General features: G+C 40.0%; 1 protein-coding gene across 1 annotated transcript; it reads left to right on the top strand.

Moving 5' to 3' along the window:
- Positions 1 to 869: 869 nt before the first annotated feature.
- On the top strand, positions 870 to 5,351 carry LOC100192460 (transferase). The gene is made up of 7 exons (NM_001137680.1): positions 870 to 1,316; positions 2,643 to 2,792; positions 2,886 to 2,968; positions 3,040 to 3,139; positions 3,966 to 4,079; positions 4,520 to 4,662; positions 4,905 to 5,351. The coding sequence occupies exons 1-7, from the start codon at positions 877 to 879 to the stop codon at positions 5,000 to 5,002; spliced, it is 1,128 nt and encodes a 375-aa protein (NP_001131152.1). The 5' UTR covers positions 870 to 876; the 3' UTR covers positions 5,003 to 5,351.
- Positions 5,352 to 18,524: the final 13,173 nt, after the last annotated feature.

Here is an 18,524-nt window from a genome sequence, read left to right as displayed (position 1 = left end):
CTCTGCCATATAAATAGATGAATAATACCCTGCATAAAGTACATTTAGCCAGGTGCTATAATTCCTCATAATTCAATCTCCGAAACACCTTCACGCTACCTTGCATTAATAAGCCGAAGGTATGATTGTAAACTTGTTTTGCGTGAAAAGAAATGGAACGCTAAAGACACTTGAGATGAGTTATCATACTTAACTTCGTCATATTATTGTGTAATTTGTTGTTATATTTTTGTGTGCAATCCATTTGATTACATCAAACCTTCGTTCTTGAGCAGTTGTCCCAAAGGGAGAACACTTCAAGGATGAGGGCTTCTATTTTTTAACATTGTGTTGTTTTGTTTTTTGATTGTATACAATAATTGAAAATAAGTGACCAACAATAATATAGTTTGACGAAGGTAGTGAAGACTTATTTTAAGAACCACCAATTTTGAAGGACAATTTCAAATACAAATTGGCAAAGTACTATAACTTGATACAAAATAGTTAAATAAAATAAAATTGACTATTTGTCATATTTAAAGGAAATATATTATGTACAAATTAATTTGTTAGTTCAAACCCTTGTTATGGTGAATTTTCAAAATAACATTTTTATGTGTATTATGTTTCAAAATAACTTTTTCATCTTCTTTAAATGCTTTTAAAAACTTTATTCTATTTTTGTAATTGTGTTTTGTTTGCACAGTCAGTGAAAAGGATTAGCAATACAACTGTCCAAGTAAAAGCGTGGTTATCGTATTAAAGCTAGCTTAAACCCAAAGCAACGTTGCTCGAACAGTCAGATCAGATCAAACCAACTCTCAACCTCCTCTGCTTCTTGTTCCTTGACTTCCTTCACACTCCTTCTAGAACCCTCTAGAAGCAATCGCAAAAATGCCGCTCCATCACCCTAAGCACCGCCACCATGACGAAGATCTCCTCCCCTACCGCCGCTCCGATGACGAGGCCAAGCCGCGCCGGCCGTACACCCCCACCTTCCCCTCCTCCCCCGCCTCTACCAACCGCCTCCTCCTCTTCTTCGCCGTCGCCTGCCTCGTCCTCGCCGCTGCCTCCTTCGCCTTCGCCGTTTCCACCAGCCGCAACCGTCAGTCCCTGCCGCAGCCTCCGCCTACTGTCGCCTTCCGCTGTGGCCGCGCCGAGGATTCGCTCCGTTCCTTCCTAGCGGCCTCCTCGCACGGCAACTTCTCTGCCGGCGACAGGGAGAAGGTGCTCGCTGTCGTTGGCGTACACACGGAGCATGGGAATTTCTCCGCTGCCCGACGCGCTGCGCTCCGCGCTACCTGGTTCCCGCTCAACCCCGAAGGCATCGTAAGGTTCCGCACACTTCCATAAGCTTTGGATCTGAGTAGATTCATGATGTAGATTGCTGCTACTCGTGTCGCGTATATACTAAAAACTTCTAGCTATTTTAGTATCTAACTGCTACCATGGTGTGATCAGTTAAGATGTTGCTTGTGCGCTTGCTGTTACTTGCATTTCCTGCTAATAAGGTTGTTTGTAGCTTAGATCTCTGGCTCATCTGCTTCAATTGCAAATGCTCACTATTTGAGAATGCAGTTTTTTTCTCCAATTGGGCAGGGTGGTGTGAGTCTTACTAGCTGGGTCGATTTGATTCATTGGTTTCTGCCACTAGTTGCCATTTACTATAATTTGAATTCTCATGAATGATTGTTAACATGAACAAGAGGTTATGGTGTAACAAGCATATAGGCAGTGATGGAAACTTCGAATAGCCATACAAATTTGGTTCCATCATGTCACAATGCATTAATAAGTTATATCATTTGAACTGAAATTTAATTTGTATTGCAATTCTAATCATTTCAAAGCAGGAGTCCCGTGTTCGAAGTGCAGTACAAATCTTGGTATATCAGGTGTCATGAAATGCATAGTAGAAAGTATATATGAAGACTCGGTGAAGAAAGGAGATTCGATATCCACCGAGTAGATATAATTTTAAATCCAAAACAGTTCATTTGAAACAAATTTATGTTATTAGTTGATTGAAAAAGTATGTGTGCTATATGGAAAGTATGTTTAGCTATTTTCTTTCCATTCCTTTTTATTTTTTCCTTATCTTTTTTGGAGTTCTGAGTGTTGCAATGTCTCTTGAAATGTTCTATTACACGACTCTGCATTCAGTTACTGTACTCCTTGGCCCTAGAGAAAAGTAGGATAAAATGTTTTACCATTTATTGTTTACTGACAGCTTGTCACATTTATGGTATAGTGTGACCAAAGTGATCTGAGATACAATTCACTGTTTTTTAGACTGGGCCATGAATGTGTGATTATGAGGCAAAATTGATTAATCTCTTTCAAATCTAGTAATGTTCTCTGTTTTCCTTTTCTTGGCCTTATAGTTTGTATGGACAGAATTAATCACCTTATTTCCATGTTACGTTTTGTGCATCTTATAGTTCCTGAACAAAAGAATGCATGAAGAAGCTGTAACACTTTTGAATGCACAAGCATAATGGGTTCTTGGACTCGGTGTTCATGTCCCTTCGTATTTTGGACAAATCAAATACCTAAATTGATGTTGGACTCGGACATCTGTGCTCATGTGCAAGAACTATTCTGTTGTATCATGTTGAAGTTATTGGGGGCTTACTGTGGCCATTTCTTCGGTGTTGCAGTTTAGAACATGGAACTGGATTATCATTTAGGTTTGTCGCTAGACGGCCAAAGGACAAAGATAAAATGGAAGATCTTCAGAAAGAGGCGGATACTTATCATGACTTTTTGTTTATTGATGCTGATGAGGCCACAAAGCCCCCACAGACGATGTAAGCTTCTGTACACTCTTTATCGTTATATGGTACCTGTGAACTTACATGTGGTTAATCTAATCAGCCCCACTTCTGTTACCTGTTTGATAGGTTAGCATTTTTCAAAGCAGCTTACCACATGTTCAATGCAGAATTCTATGTCAAAGCTAGTGATGATATCTACCTGCGCCCAGGTGAAGTTAGTGACTATATTGTACAATTGCTGTTTCTTAGACCTGTTATATGACTCGTATTTCTAGGGCAGATAGACTTGCTGCTCTTCTTGCAAAAGAAAGACCTCAGCACAAGACATACATCGGTTGCATGAAAAAAGGACCAGTTGTCAATGATCCAAATTTGAAATGGTCAGTTACTCATTCCCTATTCTGGGAACTATGTACTACAAATAAAATGGTCAGTTTAATTTCCGGGACATAGGGCAAAAAAAGAGGTCCATCACGCGCTGTGTGGGGTCGGGGGTGGGTTGGTGGGGGTGGGTGGGTGGGTGGCGGGGCTAGAGCAAAGGGGGATCTGTATCTTGTCTTTTCGCTATGCATATGCTGCATCCTGTACATATAAACCTGCTTTATCCCTATCTTAATTGAAAGACAGAATTCCTTCCTTTACGTTAAAAAAATCTGGGACATATGTGCCTTATAAACTGATTGACATACATCTCTTTTGCATCCATGGCATTGTTGTTATTTTCTTACTGAACACAAAGTGACACAACAAACACAATCATACCCCCATAACCAAAGAACAGGCACGCAACTGAGTAAAATAAAAGGTGACCAAACAACTGAGACAGCAGGCCTTAGAAAATGTTATGGAAGTTTTGGCCCCAGCTGCACACCATAAGTGACGCTACTCCACTACTGCCCTTACCACCAAGTTTGAACTCATGAAGCCCTGTTGAATAAACAACCGTTGTGATGTTTCCATAGCTCCCAAACCAGCAGAAGAGCAGAAATGTTTCAAACTTTTCTACACTGGTTGTCCACCCTTTTGAATGCATGGCAGCACCATGCACAAGAACTATAGTCAGGAACAAGAGCCTGTAAACCCAGCTTCTGTAACACAATAAACTGCATACACAGGAGACCAAGATGTACTGGATGTTGTCAGCTTCTTGATCCCTTTGCCTTCACATTAATACTATTCTTTGAAGTGTTCCTGTTTCAATTTCAGGTACGAAAGTTCTTGGGAACTGTTGGGTAACGAGTACTTCATGCATGCATCTGGTTCACTATATGCTCTTTCTTCTGAGGTGGTTGAAGCTCTAGCTACTGCAAAGAGTGATAGGTTGGTCACTTATAATTTTGTGACTTCTCTTTTCACCTAAAACATGGAAAATTGAAGTGCATCCAGCAGGCTTACACCCAAACATTAGTATGCTTGTACTTAGACATGCAACATGCTACGGACTTCTCATATTTTGGATTGACCTTCCTTTTCACCTTAATATGGGAGTGTGTTAATCCAAGATTTCATGTTTCTAAGGAATGCCATTTAGATGGTCTGTATGCATGTAAGTTAAAGATATGCAGGGCACACCCAGATATCAATATTTCGCATTATACTAGAGTTTTTTTTTGTGTAACGGTAGGGTTTGTTTTTTTATCAAAGCAAAATGAACTACAGGGTTAATGGTAATAGAGTGTACATAATATTATTATGACTTCACTGTGCTCTTTGTTTCTTGTGTATTCGAAATAGTCATTATACATTCCTGCATTATCCAGCTTAAGGATGTTTGATTATGAAGATGTTACAATCGGCGCATGGATGCTTGCTATGAATGTAAAGCATGAAGACAACCGAGCAATGTGTGATTCAGTATGTACCCCTACCTCCATCGCTGTATGGGACAGTAAGAAATGCTCAGGTGTGTATTCAGAAACTCTCTTTCATAATCATAGCAATACGTAAGTCTGAATCAGTTTTGCAATCAAATATTGATACTTCTAATTGCTGCAAAATGGCTAGCACGCCCATACTTTTATACCTTGCCAAGAGCATATTAGATGTGTCAGTACTACTCATACGGGAGAATTAACATTGTTCATAGTATTTGGACTCAAATATAAGCACAGAAATTTGCTGTGACAAATTCTCATCTAATTCCAGGTACTTGTAACGTCGCTGACAAAATAAAGCAGCTCCATAACACCACTGTGTGCTCAAAGAGCCCAACGTTGCCACCTGAGGTGGAGGAGGAAGAATAGAAACCGAAACAGTTTTGGCCCTTGAAAAAGCTATGGCGGTGATACTCCAATTAGAGCACTGGTTTTGTCGTCGACTGCATTTCCATACTGCTGTATCATTAGTGACCTTTCAACACCAGCGATGGAGAGTTCTTGGAGAATCGACACCATCACATTACATGTAGTATTTCGAGTCTACCCAATATGGGTTCAGATGACGTGTTGTACTTGTACCTTTTACTAATCGGTGGAACCAATGAGGGCACAGAGACATTCTTGGCTGTATGATGTAGTATAAATTGTACACAGAGTGACCTATGTGGTTTCATTCTTCGCTGACCAGACGGTGGGCATTCCATGGTTTGTTTTCTGAGACTCAGTGCAGGCGTTCGTTTTGCACTAATGCCGTTTGGAGAAGACAAACAGAGAGAGAGAGAGAGAGAGAGAGAGAGGTCCAAGTGCTATCATCAGGCTCCTCACTCGCAGCCCCTTGACCCTGATGTCAACTGTGTCGTTGGGCACTACTCCCGTCCCGTGGTTGTTTTGTCACGCGCGCAGTGGAGACGCTTGCATTTGATGCTTATGAAGAATGGCGAAAGCTGCTAAGATTTGCGCCAATGGTTTGCGCGCAGACAGTATGTATGTCTTTGCTGGTGCACCAGCTTACGTTGGCTTCTTTGCGGCCACCGACTCGCGACTACCAATTGAAATAACGATATCTCGTCATGTTGACGCATTGTCTATTTATTTAAAAAAGCGCACCAGTTTCAGATTTATAAAAACTAGACCACGCCTAATTTTTTAATTCAAACACCCTTACTTCCACTAGCTCTAGTTGTGAATCTGCTCTATCAAATCCATGTAGGCTGTGTTCCAGTCAAGGTCATTGCGCAAAAGAATGCAAATCTTTTAAGTGAAGTAACTGATGAAGAGATCAAAAAAGCTTTGGACAATATTGATGACCTCAAAGCACCAGGTATTGATGGCATGCCTTCTCTTTTTTATAAGCAATACTGGTTAGTTGTGGGGGATAGAATCTCTACTACTTATTAAGACTGCAAGAGTAGTCTGTCATTCCCGTGTTCAGCCACCATTCTTGTTCTGTCATTCTCGTTCTGCCACCATTCCCAGCGTTTCTCATTCTCATGTTTGTCTTTCTCATTCCCCCTCCCCGCAAAGCCCATTTCCATTTCCATTCCCCCGTACAGCCCACGTCTAGCTAAAAAGGCTGCAAGAGAGAGTAGTCTGTCATTCCCGTGTTCAGCCACCATTCTTGTTCTGCCATTCTCGTTCTGCCACCATTCTCATGTTTGTCTTTCTCATTTCCCCCTCCCCGCAAAGCCCATTTCCATTCTCCCGTACAGCCCACGTCTAGCTAAAATTAAAAAAACACGCATGTTCTCAAGGGGATTTGAACCCATGACCTCTCAAGTAAAAGCCAAGAGTAGTTACCGCTACACCACATGTGTGTTTATGTCTACATCTATGACAGGAAACACATCTACTACATCTCTCACCAAGCTCACTTGCTACCCTTACACAATGCGTAGTAGTAAATAAGTATCACCGAGATTCTTGAATTATATTTTTGGATGGAGGTAATATTATTTAAAGAAGAGTTTTGCATGCAATTTCTTTTGTTTGAATAATGTATTATACTTAAATTCCCTTTTTGCATGTGTGACATTTTTTCTTCGTAATATTTTTTCCATGGATCAGACTTGTGAGTCATTTTCATAAACCAACACCAAGCATGAATCCATGTTTCTTACTTGAAACCCCGAACAAACACCATGAGTAGGAGGCACTCGCGTTGGCGTCGCTCATCGATGACGAGAAGAAGCTTGGTGGCTGTCAGTTTGACCTCTAGAAGCTGTCCTACGTGGTCGCATGCGCTGTTGTGTACGACAAGCTCCCGCGAAGCCGTCGCTTGGACACGGTCCAGAGTAGCTGCACCGCGTTGTCCATCGTTAAGCAGCAGGCCTCATGGTTGTCGCCAACGTCGACGACTCTCGAGTTGTTCTAGACACCACATCCGATGACGACGCCATCACGTCATCCAGCTCATCATCTACCTGAAGCCTAACCTGCCACGTAAGTCACTACTGACCAGACATGAATTCTTGTGCGCTAGGACGATGGACGTTGCTGACGTTGTGTGAGTGTCCTCGAACAAGATGTATGTAGTGGAGTAGCGCATCCGGTGGTGCAACGGCTAGGGGTACTACCTCGCTGATGAGCCCGGGGTGCACTTCGTTTAGCAGCCCAACCAAGAGTCAACGGTACTCGTCATGTCGCGCGCGTTCGATGACTACTATATCGAGGATTGTGGCGTCATCTTGGCGCCGGAGGTGACGCTGAGGAGGATCGACAACAGTGACCAGTCCGTCATCCTCGCCACCGTCAGGGTAGCTTTTGTGCCGGCCTGCCTTTAATTCTCTTCGCAAACACACACACTTACCTTTTTGTTTAAGCAAGAGCATATAGTGGTGCGTGTCTGATGACTAACGATGTACGAGAAAATTTCTTCCGGCATGGAACGTGCTCTCCAATGATGAGACCATACAAATCGTGGCATATATCGAAGTCTGCATAATACTGATGGTTGCAATGTAGTGGTGAAACAACTAGATTAAAATAACAAAATTTGTGTATGGCTAGGATCACAAATTGATTATGAAACATTTTCTCATAATAATATAACACATATTTTGTATATAAGTTATCGTAGTATACTGGTATTATATATTCCCGTTGCAACGCACGGGCACTCAGCTAGTAATTTTTGGAGTTAAGAATTTTCTTCGGGGAGGTGATATGCCACAAAACTGGAATGATACTGTAATCACCTTAATACCAAAAATTCCCAAGCCAGAGCATGTCAAAGACCTTAGGCCTATCAGTCTGTGCAATGTGATTTACAAAATAGCCTCAAAAATCCTTGCAAATAGATTAAAAGATATCCTCCCAGATATAATTTCTCTAAATCAAAGTGCTTTCATTCCGGGGAGAATGATTACTGAATGTTCTTCTAGCCTATAAATTTACACACTATGAGGAATAAGAAATCAGGAGCTAATGGGTACGTTGCAATTAAGCTCGACATGAGTAAGTGAAAGTCGCCTAGAGGGGGGTGAATAGGCGGAAACTGAAATTTACAAACTTAAAACACAATTATAAGCCGGGGTTAGCGTTAGAAATAAATCCTAGTCCAAAAGAGAGGGGAAAATAAATCAACCAAAGAAATATAATGGATGACACAGTGATTTGTTTTACCGAGGTTCAGTTCCAAAGAACCTAATCCCCATTGAGGTGGTCACAAAGACTGGGTCTCTTTCAACCCTTTCCCTCTCTCAAACGGCCACCTAGACCGAGTGAGCTTTCTCCTTAATCAAACGGGTCACTTAGACCCCTATAAGGACCACCACAACTTGGTGTCTCTTGCTTTGATTACAAGTGTCTTTGAGAACAAGAATGGGGAAGAAGAAAGCCAACCAAACAACAAGAGCAACAAAGAAACACAAGCGATCCTCTCACAAGTCCTAGAGCACTAGAATTGATTTGGGGACTTTGATTGGATCGGAGGCTTTGATTTGTGTCTTGGAGTGTTGTGTTTTGCTCTTGTATTGAATGCACTGTTGTGAATGCTTGGATGGTTGGAGTGGAGGTGGTTGTGGGGTATTTATAGCCCCCAACCACCAATTCAACCGTTGGGGAAAGCTGCTGTCGATGGGCGCACTGGACAGTCCGGTGCGCCTCTGGCGCCTGCTCTGACTTCTGCGCGCACTGTTCACGCACTATTCACGCTTTTGCAGACGACCGTTGCGCAGATAGCCGTTGCTCCGCTTGGTGCACCGGACAGTCCGGTGAATTATAGCGGAGCGGCCTCTGAGAAACCTGGAGCCAAGGAGTTTAGAGTGTATGGCCCCTGCACACCGGACAGTCCGGTGCGCCAGACCAGGGCACACTTCGGTTTCTTTTGCTCCTTTCTTTTGAACCCTAACTTTGATCTTTTATTGGTTTGTGTTGAACTTTTATGCACCTGTAGAATACATAATCTAGAGTGAACTAGTTAGTCCAATCATTTGTGTTGGACATTCAACCACCAAAATCATTTAGGAAAAAGGTTTGACCCTATTTCCCTTTCAATCTCCCCCTTTTTGGTGATTGATGCCAACACAAACCAAAGCAAATATATAAGTGTAGAATTGAACTAGTTTGCATAATGTAAGTGCATAAGTTCTTTGGAGTTAAACCAGTTTAATAATTTCAATGGATATGCATGGTTGCTTTCTTTTATTTAACATTTTGGACCACGCATGCACCACAGTTTTGTTTTTGCAAATTCTTTTGAAAAAGTCTTTTCAAAATCCTTTTTGCAAATAGACAAAGGCATATGAATAAGAAGCATTTTCAAGATTTTGAAATTTCTCCCCCTGTTTCAAATGCTTTTCCTTTGACTAAACAAAACTTCCCCTTAATGAAATTCTCCTCTTAGCTTTCAAGAGAGTTTTGAGATATATATCAATTTGAAATATAGATACCAATTGAGATATAATTTTTAGAGGAATACCAATTTGAAAGATACTAATTGAAAACTTTATTTCAAAAATTTTGAAATTGGTGGTGGTGCGATCCTTTTGCTTTGGGCTAATACTCTCTCCCCCTTTGGCATGAATCGCCAAAAACGGAGATATTGAGAGCCCTTTAAATTCTCTCTCCCTTTGGCAAACAATATATGAGTGAAAGATTAGACCAATGTAGAGAGATGATGGAATACCAGCAAAGAGTTAATGAAATCGATGGATTTGAGTGGAAGCGTTGTCTTTGCCGAATACTCCATTTTCCTTTCAATCTACGACTTAGCATAAAAATACACTTGGAAACACATTAGTCGTAGCAAATGAAAGAGAGAAGATCAAAGGTAAGTAAATGAGCTATGTGTGCAAAGTGTCAATCAAAGTTTCGAGAATCAAGTATATTTAGCTCATTCCTAAGTTTGGTAAAGGTTTTCTCATCTAAAGACTTGGTGAAGATATCAGCTAATTGATCTTTGGTGTTAATATAGGCTATCTCGATATCCCCCCTTTGTTGGTGATCCCTCAAAAGTGATACCGAATGGCTATGTGCTTAGTGCAGCTGTGTTCAACGGGATTCTCCGCCATGCGGATAGCACTCTCATTGTCACATAGGAGAGGGACTTTGCTCAATTTGTAGCCATAGTCCCTAAGGGTTTGCCTCATCCAAAGTAATTGCGCACAACAATGGCCTGCGGCAATGTACTCGGCTTCGGCGGTAGAAAGAGCTACTGAATTTTGTTTCTTTGAAGCCCAAGACACCAGGGATCTCCCCAGAAACTGACAAGTCCCTGATGTGCTCTTCCTATCAATTTTACACCCTGCCCAATCGGCATCGAAATATCTATCAAATCAAAGGTGGATCCCTTGGGGTAGCAAAGCCCAAACTTAGGAGTGTATACTAAATATCTCATGATTTGTTTCACGGCCCTAAGGTGAACTTCCTTAGGATTGGCTTGGAACCTTGCACACATGCATACGGAAAGCATAATATCCGGTTGAGATGCACATAAATAGAGTAAAGATCCTATCATCGACCGGTATACCTTTTGATCTACGGATTTACCTCCCATGTCGAGGTCGAGATGCCCATTAGTTCCCATGGGTGTCTTGATGGGCTTGGCATCCTTCATTCCAAACTTGTTAAGAATGTCTTGTGTATACTTTGTTTGGCTGATGAAAGTGCCCTCTTGGAGTTGCTTGACTTGAAATCCTAGGAAATACTTCAACTCCCCCATCATAGACATCTCGAATTTTTGTACCATGATCCTACTAAACTCTTCACAAGTAGATTTGTTAGTAGACCCAAATATAATATCATCAACACAAATTTGTCATACAAACAAATCATTTGCGACAGTTTTAGTAAAGAGTGTAGGATCGGCTTTACCGACTTTGAAGCCATTCGTGATAAGAAAATCTTGAAGGCATTCATACACATGGTTATACACATGGTTAGGATACTCATAAATCATGGTTAGGATACACATGATTTGGGGCTTGCTTGAGCCCATAAAGCGCCTTTGAGAGTTTATACACATGGTTAGGATACTCACTATCTTCAAAGCCGGGAGGTTGCTCAACATAGACCTCTTCCTTGATTGGTCCATTGATGAAGGCACTTTTTACGTCCATTTGATAAAGCTTAAAGCCATGGTAAGTAGCATAGGCAAGTAATATGTGAATTGACTCAAGCCTAGCTACGGGTGCATAGGTTTCACTGAAATCCAAACCTTCGACTTGTGAATAACCCTTGGCCACAAGTCAGGCTTTGTACCTTGTCACCACACCATGATCATCTTTCTTGTTCTCGAATACCCACTTGGTACGTACAACATTTTGATTAGGACACGGAACTAAATGCCATACCTCATTCCTCGTGAAGTTGTTGAGCTCCTCTTGCATTGCCAACACCCAATCCGAGTCTCTTAATGCATCCTCCACCCTGTATGGCTCAATAGAGGACACAAAAGAGTAATGCTCACAAAAATGTGCGACTCGAGATCGAGTAGTTACCCCCTTATGAATGTCACCAAGAATGGAGTTCACGGGGTGATCTCTTTGAATCGTTTGGTGGACTCTTGGGTGTGGCGGTCTTTGATCCTGATCTTCTTCCTTGTCTTGATTTTCTTCATCTCCCCCTTGATCATTGCCTTCTTCTTGAGGTGGCTCATCTTCTTGATCTTCTTCTTCATCACCTTGAGCCTGTTCCTCATCTTGAGTTGATGGAGATGCTTGTATGGAAGATGATGGTTGATCTTGTGCTTATAGAGGCTCTTCGGATTCCTTAGGACACACATCCCCAATGGACATGTTCCTTAGCGCGATGCACTGAGCCTCTTCATCATCTAGCTCATCAAGATCAACTTGCTCCACTTGGGAGCCATTAGTCTCATCAAACACAATGTCACAAGAAATCTAAACTAATCCAGTGGATTTGTTGAAGATTCTATATGCCCTTGTGTTTGAGTCATATCCTAGTAAAAAGCCTTCTACAGCCTTAGGAGCTAATTTAGATTTTCTACCTCTTTTAACAAGAATAAAACATTTGCTACCAAAGACTCTAAAATATGAAACATTAGGCTTTTTACCGGTAAGGAGTTCATATGATGTCTTCTTGAGGATTCGGTGAAGGTAAAGTCGGTTGATGGAGTAACAGGCGGTGTTAATCGCCTCGGCCCAAAACCGGTCCGGAGTCTTGTACTCATCAAGCATGGTCCTTGCCATGTCCAGTAGAGTTCTATTCTTCCTCTCTACTACACCATTTGGTTGAGGTGTGTAGGGAGAAGAGAACTCATGCTTGATGCCCTCGGGCCAAATAGATCCATGTGGAGTAGTTCCAGTGGACTGTCCGTTGTCATGATGTTTTTGTGTGGATGGTGGGTACCAACTTGCTTTCCTGCTTGACATGCGCTACAAACCCTGTCTTTCTCAAAATGAACATTTGTTAGTCCTAAAATATGTTCTCCCTTTAGAAGCTTGTGAAGATTCTTCATCCCAACATGGGCTAGTCGGCGATGCTAGAGCCAACCCATATTAGTCTTAGCAATTAAGCAAGTGTCAAGTTCAGCTCTATTGAAATCAACTAAGTATAGCTGACCCACTAACACTCCCTTAAATGCTACTGAATCATCACTTCTTCTAAAGACAGTAACACTAGTATCACTAAGAAGATAGTTATAGCCCATTTTACATAATTGAGATACAGAAAGCAAATTGTAATCTAAAGAATCTACAAGAAAAACATTGGAAATAGAGTGGTCAGGTGATATAGCAATTTTACCAAGTCCTTTGACCAAACCTTGATTTCCATCCCGAATGTGATAGCTCTTTGGGGATCTTGGTTTTTCTCGTAGGAGGAGAACATTCTTTTCTCCCCTGTCATGTGGTTTGTGCATCCGCTATCAATGATCCAACTTGAGCCTACCCAAACGGTCTTGGGTCCTTTCACATTAGAAACAAGCACCTTGGGTACCCAAACACAAGTCTTGGAGCCCTTGTGTTTGTCCCCAACATATTTGACAACTATTTTGCCTAATTTGTTAGTTAAAACATAAGAAGCATCAAAAGTCTTAAATAAAATGTTATGGTCATTTGATGCAGTAGGAGATTTCCTTTTAGGCAATTTAACATGGGTGGATTGCCTAGAGCTAGATGCCTCATTCTTATATATAAAAGCATGATGAGAAACAAAATGAGACTTCCTAGCATGAATTCTCCTAATCTTGTGTTTGGGATAACCTGTAGGATATAAAATATAACAAAATTAGACAATTTCTTAGGGGCATTAAGCTTGACATTGTCTCCCTGTTGGAAGCCAATGCCATCCTTAATGCTAAGGTGTCTCCCATTATAGAGCATGCTCCTAGCAAATTTAAATTTTTCATTTTCTATTTTATGCTCATTAATTTTAGTAGTAAGTTGAGCTATGTGATCATTTTGTTGTTCAATTAAAGCTAGGTGCTCATGGATAGCATCAACATTAATATCTCTACATCTAGTGCAAATAGAAACATGGTCAACAGTAGATGTAGAGGGTTTGCAAGCATTTAGATCATCGATCTTAGCATGTAATATAGCATTCTCATTTCTAAGATTGGAAATAGAATTATTGCAAACATTTAAATCTTTAGCCTTAGCAATTAATTTATCATTCTCAATTTATTTAAGGCTAGAAAGTGATGCATTCAATTTATCAATCTTAGCACTTAAACTATCATTTTCATTTCTAAGACTGACAATTGAACCATTACAAGCATTAAAGTTTTCCACCTTAGCAATTAAACTAGCATTCTCATTTCTAAGGTTGGAAATAGTATCATGGCAAGTGCTAAGCTCCTTAGTCAATATTTAATTTTTCTCTACTTCCTGAGCATAAGCATTCTTCACCTTAACATGCTTTTTATTTTCCTTAATAAGGAATTCCTCTTGGCTATCCAAGAGTTCATCCTTCTCATGAATAACACCTATCAATTCATTTAATTTCTTCTTTTGTTGCATGTTGAGGTTGGCAAAAAGTGTGAGCAAATCATCCTCATCATCACTAGAACTAGCCTCATCACTAGATGTTGTATATTTAGTGGAAGATCTAGATTTTACCTTCTTCTTTTTGCCATCCTTTGCCATGAGGCACTTGTGGCCGACATTGGGGAAGAGGAGGCCCTTGTTGACGGCGATGTTGGCGGCATCCTCGTCGGAGTCCCATTCCCGACACACATGGGCATCACCGCCCTTCTTCTTGTAGTACCTCTTCTTCTCCTTCTTCTTCCCCCTCTTGTCATTGCCCCTGCACTGTCACTAGACATAGGACATTTTGCAATAAAATGATCGGGCTTACCACATTTGTAGCACACCCTCTTGGAACGGGGTTTGTAGTCCTTCCCCTTCCTTTGCTTGAGGATTTGGCGAAAGCTTTTGATGATAAGCGCCATTTCCTCATTGTCAAGCTTGGAGGCGTTGATGGGAAGCCTACTTGATGTAGACTCTTCTTTCTTCTCCTCCGTCGCCTTGAATGCGACGGGTTGTACCTCAAGTGTGGAGGTGGCGCCTTGCTCCAAGTTGATGATTTGTTTGCAGCCTTTGATCATCAATTCAAAGCTCACAAACTTTCCTATAACCTCCTAGGGAGACATTAACTTGTATCGAGGATCACCACGAATTAATTGAACTTGAGTGGGATTACGAAAAACAAGTGATCTAAGAATAACCTTGACCATTTCATGGTCATCCCACTTGGTGCTCCCGAGGTTGCGCACTTGGTTCACCAAGGTCTTGAGCCAGTTGTACATTGCTTGTGGCTCCTCTCCTTGGTTGAGGACGAATCGACCGAGCTCCCCCTCGATCGTCTCCCGCTTGGTGATCTTGGTCACCTCATCTCCCTCGTGCGCGGTCTTTAGTACGTCCCAAATCTCCTTAGAACTTTTCAACCCTTGCACCTTATTATACTCCTCTCGACATAGAGAGGCGAGGAGTATAGTAGTTGCTTGGGAATCAAAGTGCTTGATTTGGGTGACCTCGTCCGAATCATAGCCTTCGTCCCCTGATGATGCACTACTACAAAACATGTTATATGAGACGGTTAATTTTTAGTTATTAAGACGCTTATGAAGTGTTCAAATTTGATGGAGTCACAAAATATGTCTCGTATTTAAGATGGTTATAACTGTCTTAAAAAAGATACTATATAAGGCAGTTTTTAATTCATAACCATTTAAAAAGGTATTTGGTTAAGTCATTTTGTCTGATAAACCGTCTTGAATTAGGTTTTTGTTTAAGACACTTCTTCTAAAGAACCATCGAACATACATACATTATAAGTCACAAGATATTTATTAAACTGTCTAGAATATCCTATAATAATAGACGCTTGTAACAGGAAAACCATCTTATTTAGGAGATTGGTATTGGACGTTTTAGAAACTATCTTATTTTGATGACTGATATTGGACGTTTTAGAAACCGTCTTATTAAGATTTAAACTGTCTTGTTTATACATTCTTCAATTTATATAATCATTTTTAGATACAACATTATAATAATTTGAAAGAGAAATATACATACACACATATATTTAATAACATTATAATTAATATAATATAGATAAGTATCATTCAATATATCATAAATAAGCATTGTCAAATAACTCATACATAAGTGTACTTTAAATCCAAACTAAAATACTAATGAAAAAACTTGGTCATCAACTGTTTGCGCTAACGTTGAGCCTAATTAAGTATATATGAATTCAAGTCTCCACACTTATGCATCCACCAAAATTTGAGTTTCATTCCAACTTTTCCTGTACAACAAAAAGGAGAAGGCAATAATACGTAGTTAGACACAGTTGAACACTTCACAACGTGACATATCACAAAAGTCATATGAACGCGTAAAAAGGATAAAATAATGCTAGATTTTGCATCTATCAAAAGAATTTACCTTCTCTAGAACTTCGCTATAAGCAGACGTGCTGACAATTGGTGAGATCCAAAAGAACACTTAGATTTTGCATCATTTTCTGCCTTCTTATAAATCTGAGTTATACGTCTAGTTAATCAGTAATTACAAGTACATGTATAAGAAATCGCATGAGGTACAAGTGAATAGTATGTCAACTAACCGACACTTCCAAAGTTACGGGCGATGAGTAGCCTCGCTTAGAATCCAGTCACCTAAAGAAACAGTGGAAGTAAAACAATTAGGCACCAAAACAACACGTACAATCAACAACATGGAAGTGTAGACAATATCAAGACCATATCATCGTTTTTTTTGTTTTCACCATAGAAAAATGGAGCCTGCATGCATCTATCTTATAGGATAGACTACATATGCAAATTTTAGCATAGATTCTCCAAGTAACATAACAGAAGCATAAGAGAAAATGGGAGAAGAGGGGCTTAAATGTCAGCACAAATGTCATCTATTAAATTATTTGTAGGCGTATATTGCTAGCTGCACTGACAACATATGATTCTGCTCCATAGACTACATACATCAGAATGGTCATTGCAATGTATTTAACCTAAAGGACTTGCTCCATATGATTCTGCTTATATATCTTTTGAATTGTATTGTCTGATTGTTTCACTAAAATACTTCTAGTTCCAGTTAGGCTTGCTAACAGTCTAGATGGGATGTCAAATTATAGAACAACAAAGTTATAGTCTGCAAATTTGATTTATCTATTTAAAGTAAAATTCTAGCCTGCAATTTGTTCTTTTTGCTTAACTCTTGCAAATTCTAGGATGCAATTTAAAGTAAAATTCTAGAATGCAATTTGACACAAATAAGGTTGTGCCTGGTCCTGAACAACAAATATGCGAACAACTGCTCTATAAATTCTTCTAGCTGTGGTTAGGCCTGCTAAAAGCCTGGATTGGATGTCAATAGTATTTATGTGCCCCAATTGCTCCACAGTTTGGCAGTCTATTTAAAATCTTGCAACTGGCTGAATTTATGGAATGATGGAATAAATTTTCTAAGAATTTCTGGGCATGAACCATCAATAAAATGACACAACTCTTCTGCATGTCCTGGTCTGATGCATGCACTGTAACGGGAGAAAGTGACCAAGTTGTTATATTTTGGGAAGACAAAGATGATAATAGAATTCGATCTCTCTGCTGAAGGACAGAGTTGAAGAACCTAATTGATAGCAAATGCATCAGCGTAGTCCAAAAACCATGATCATACGCAGAAAATAGCAAACCTGAATCCGACGCGACGTAGTTCTCTAATGCTACCATGCAATGCTCGAATAGTAATATACACACCAGGATCATCCTCTTCTACTCATCCCCGCTCTTGGTCAATTACGTTGTTTACAGAGGCTCAAAGTTGACCTGATACAAAGTAGTAAACTAAGTTATGAAAGCAGAAATATAATTGAGGTAATTATTATCCTCTTCAACCCACTTATTCACCTGTTAACTACCTTTTTTTAGGTGACTAATTCATGGGAGGAGTCAACACTCAACATAATTGTTAAACTAACAGGAGGGACAACTAAACCAGTCAAAGTTGGTAAGATGGGCTATTGAGTGTGGATAGTACTATAACAGACCATTGTAGCAGCCTTGACAGTATGAAGCTTTTGCATACAAGGGGTTTCTGAAAACACACGGACATATATTAGTTTGGTACAGAATCAACATGAAGATGAATAACTGACACCACAAATAAATATCTATTGTACCAAAGATCTTATCAGGATGGCTGATATAATCATACAAATATGAAGAATAAAATATTAAATAAGAAAACTCCTAGGCACTGCCACAGTCATGAAGCATAGAGGATTATTGAGAAGATGGCAGTGTTCAGAAGATAATAGGAAACTAAGGTAAGGTAAATTGAAGTGATTGGTGCTTGCAAAAAGTCATATAAACAACAAATAAATGGTGCCCAGATTCTCACAATATAGACATGCATCATTGCCATCAAAATTCAGTGTCTACGCTCCATCCAGTTAAGGTCAGGAGGTCTGCAGCTTTTCACAGTAACTTGTGGAATCAAGGTTTAAAAAATATGCTATGCTAATAGTTGTTAGAAGTATGAAGCTTATATTTCAAATGATGAACCAATAAACACACCCTATACATCAACTACGATCTGCGTGGTCACATTACTACATTAGACATTAACATCTCATCATAAATAATTAAATAAATACTGATCGGTCTTAGCTATAGTACTTTCACATATACCACTCAAGAATTTAGTATTGGCAAAACTATTATGCTTCATAAACTATTTTCGCTTTGGTAGGACATATGAACTTAGGTTATATAAGAGTAAACCATAATACCGGTCTGAAATAAGAGTTCATACTTAGGTTATATAAGAGTAAGAAGATCAAGTTCTAAACATAAGCACATATATCTTTGGGTTATCACCTTTCTAGCTTCAGATGACACCTTTTGAGCGAATGATTTACTTAGAGGAACTGAACCACTAAAGACAAC

This window comes from Zea mays, chromosome 8, assembly GCF_902167145.1.
Source record: "Zea mays cultivar B73 chromosome 8, Zm-B73-REFERENCE-NAM-5.0, whole genome shotgun sequence".
Lineage (NCBI taxonomy): Eukaryota > Viridiplantae > Streptophyta > Magnoliopsida > Poales > Poaceae > Zea > Zea mays.
The sequence above is the reverse complement of the archived record's forward strand: the minus strand, read 5'-3'. Positions and strand labels throughout refer to the sequence as shown.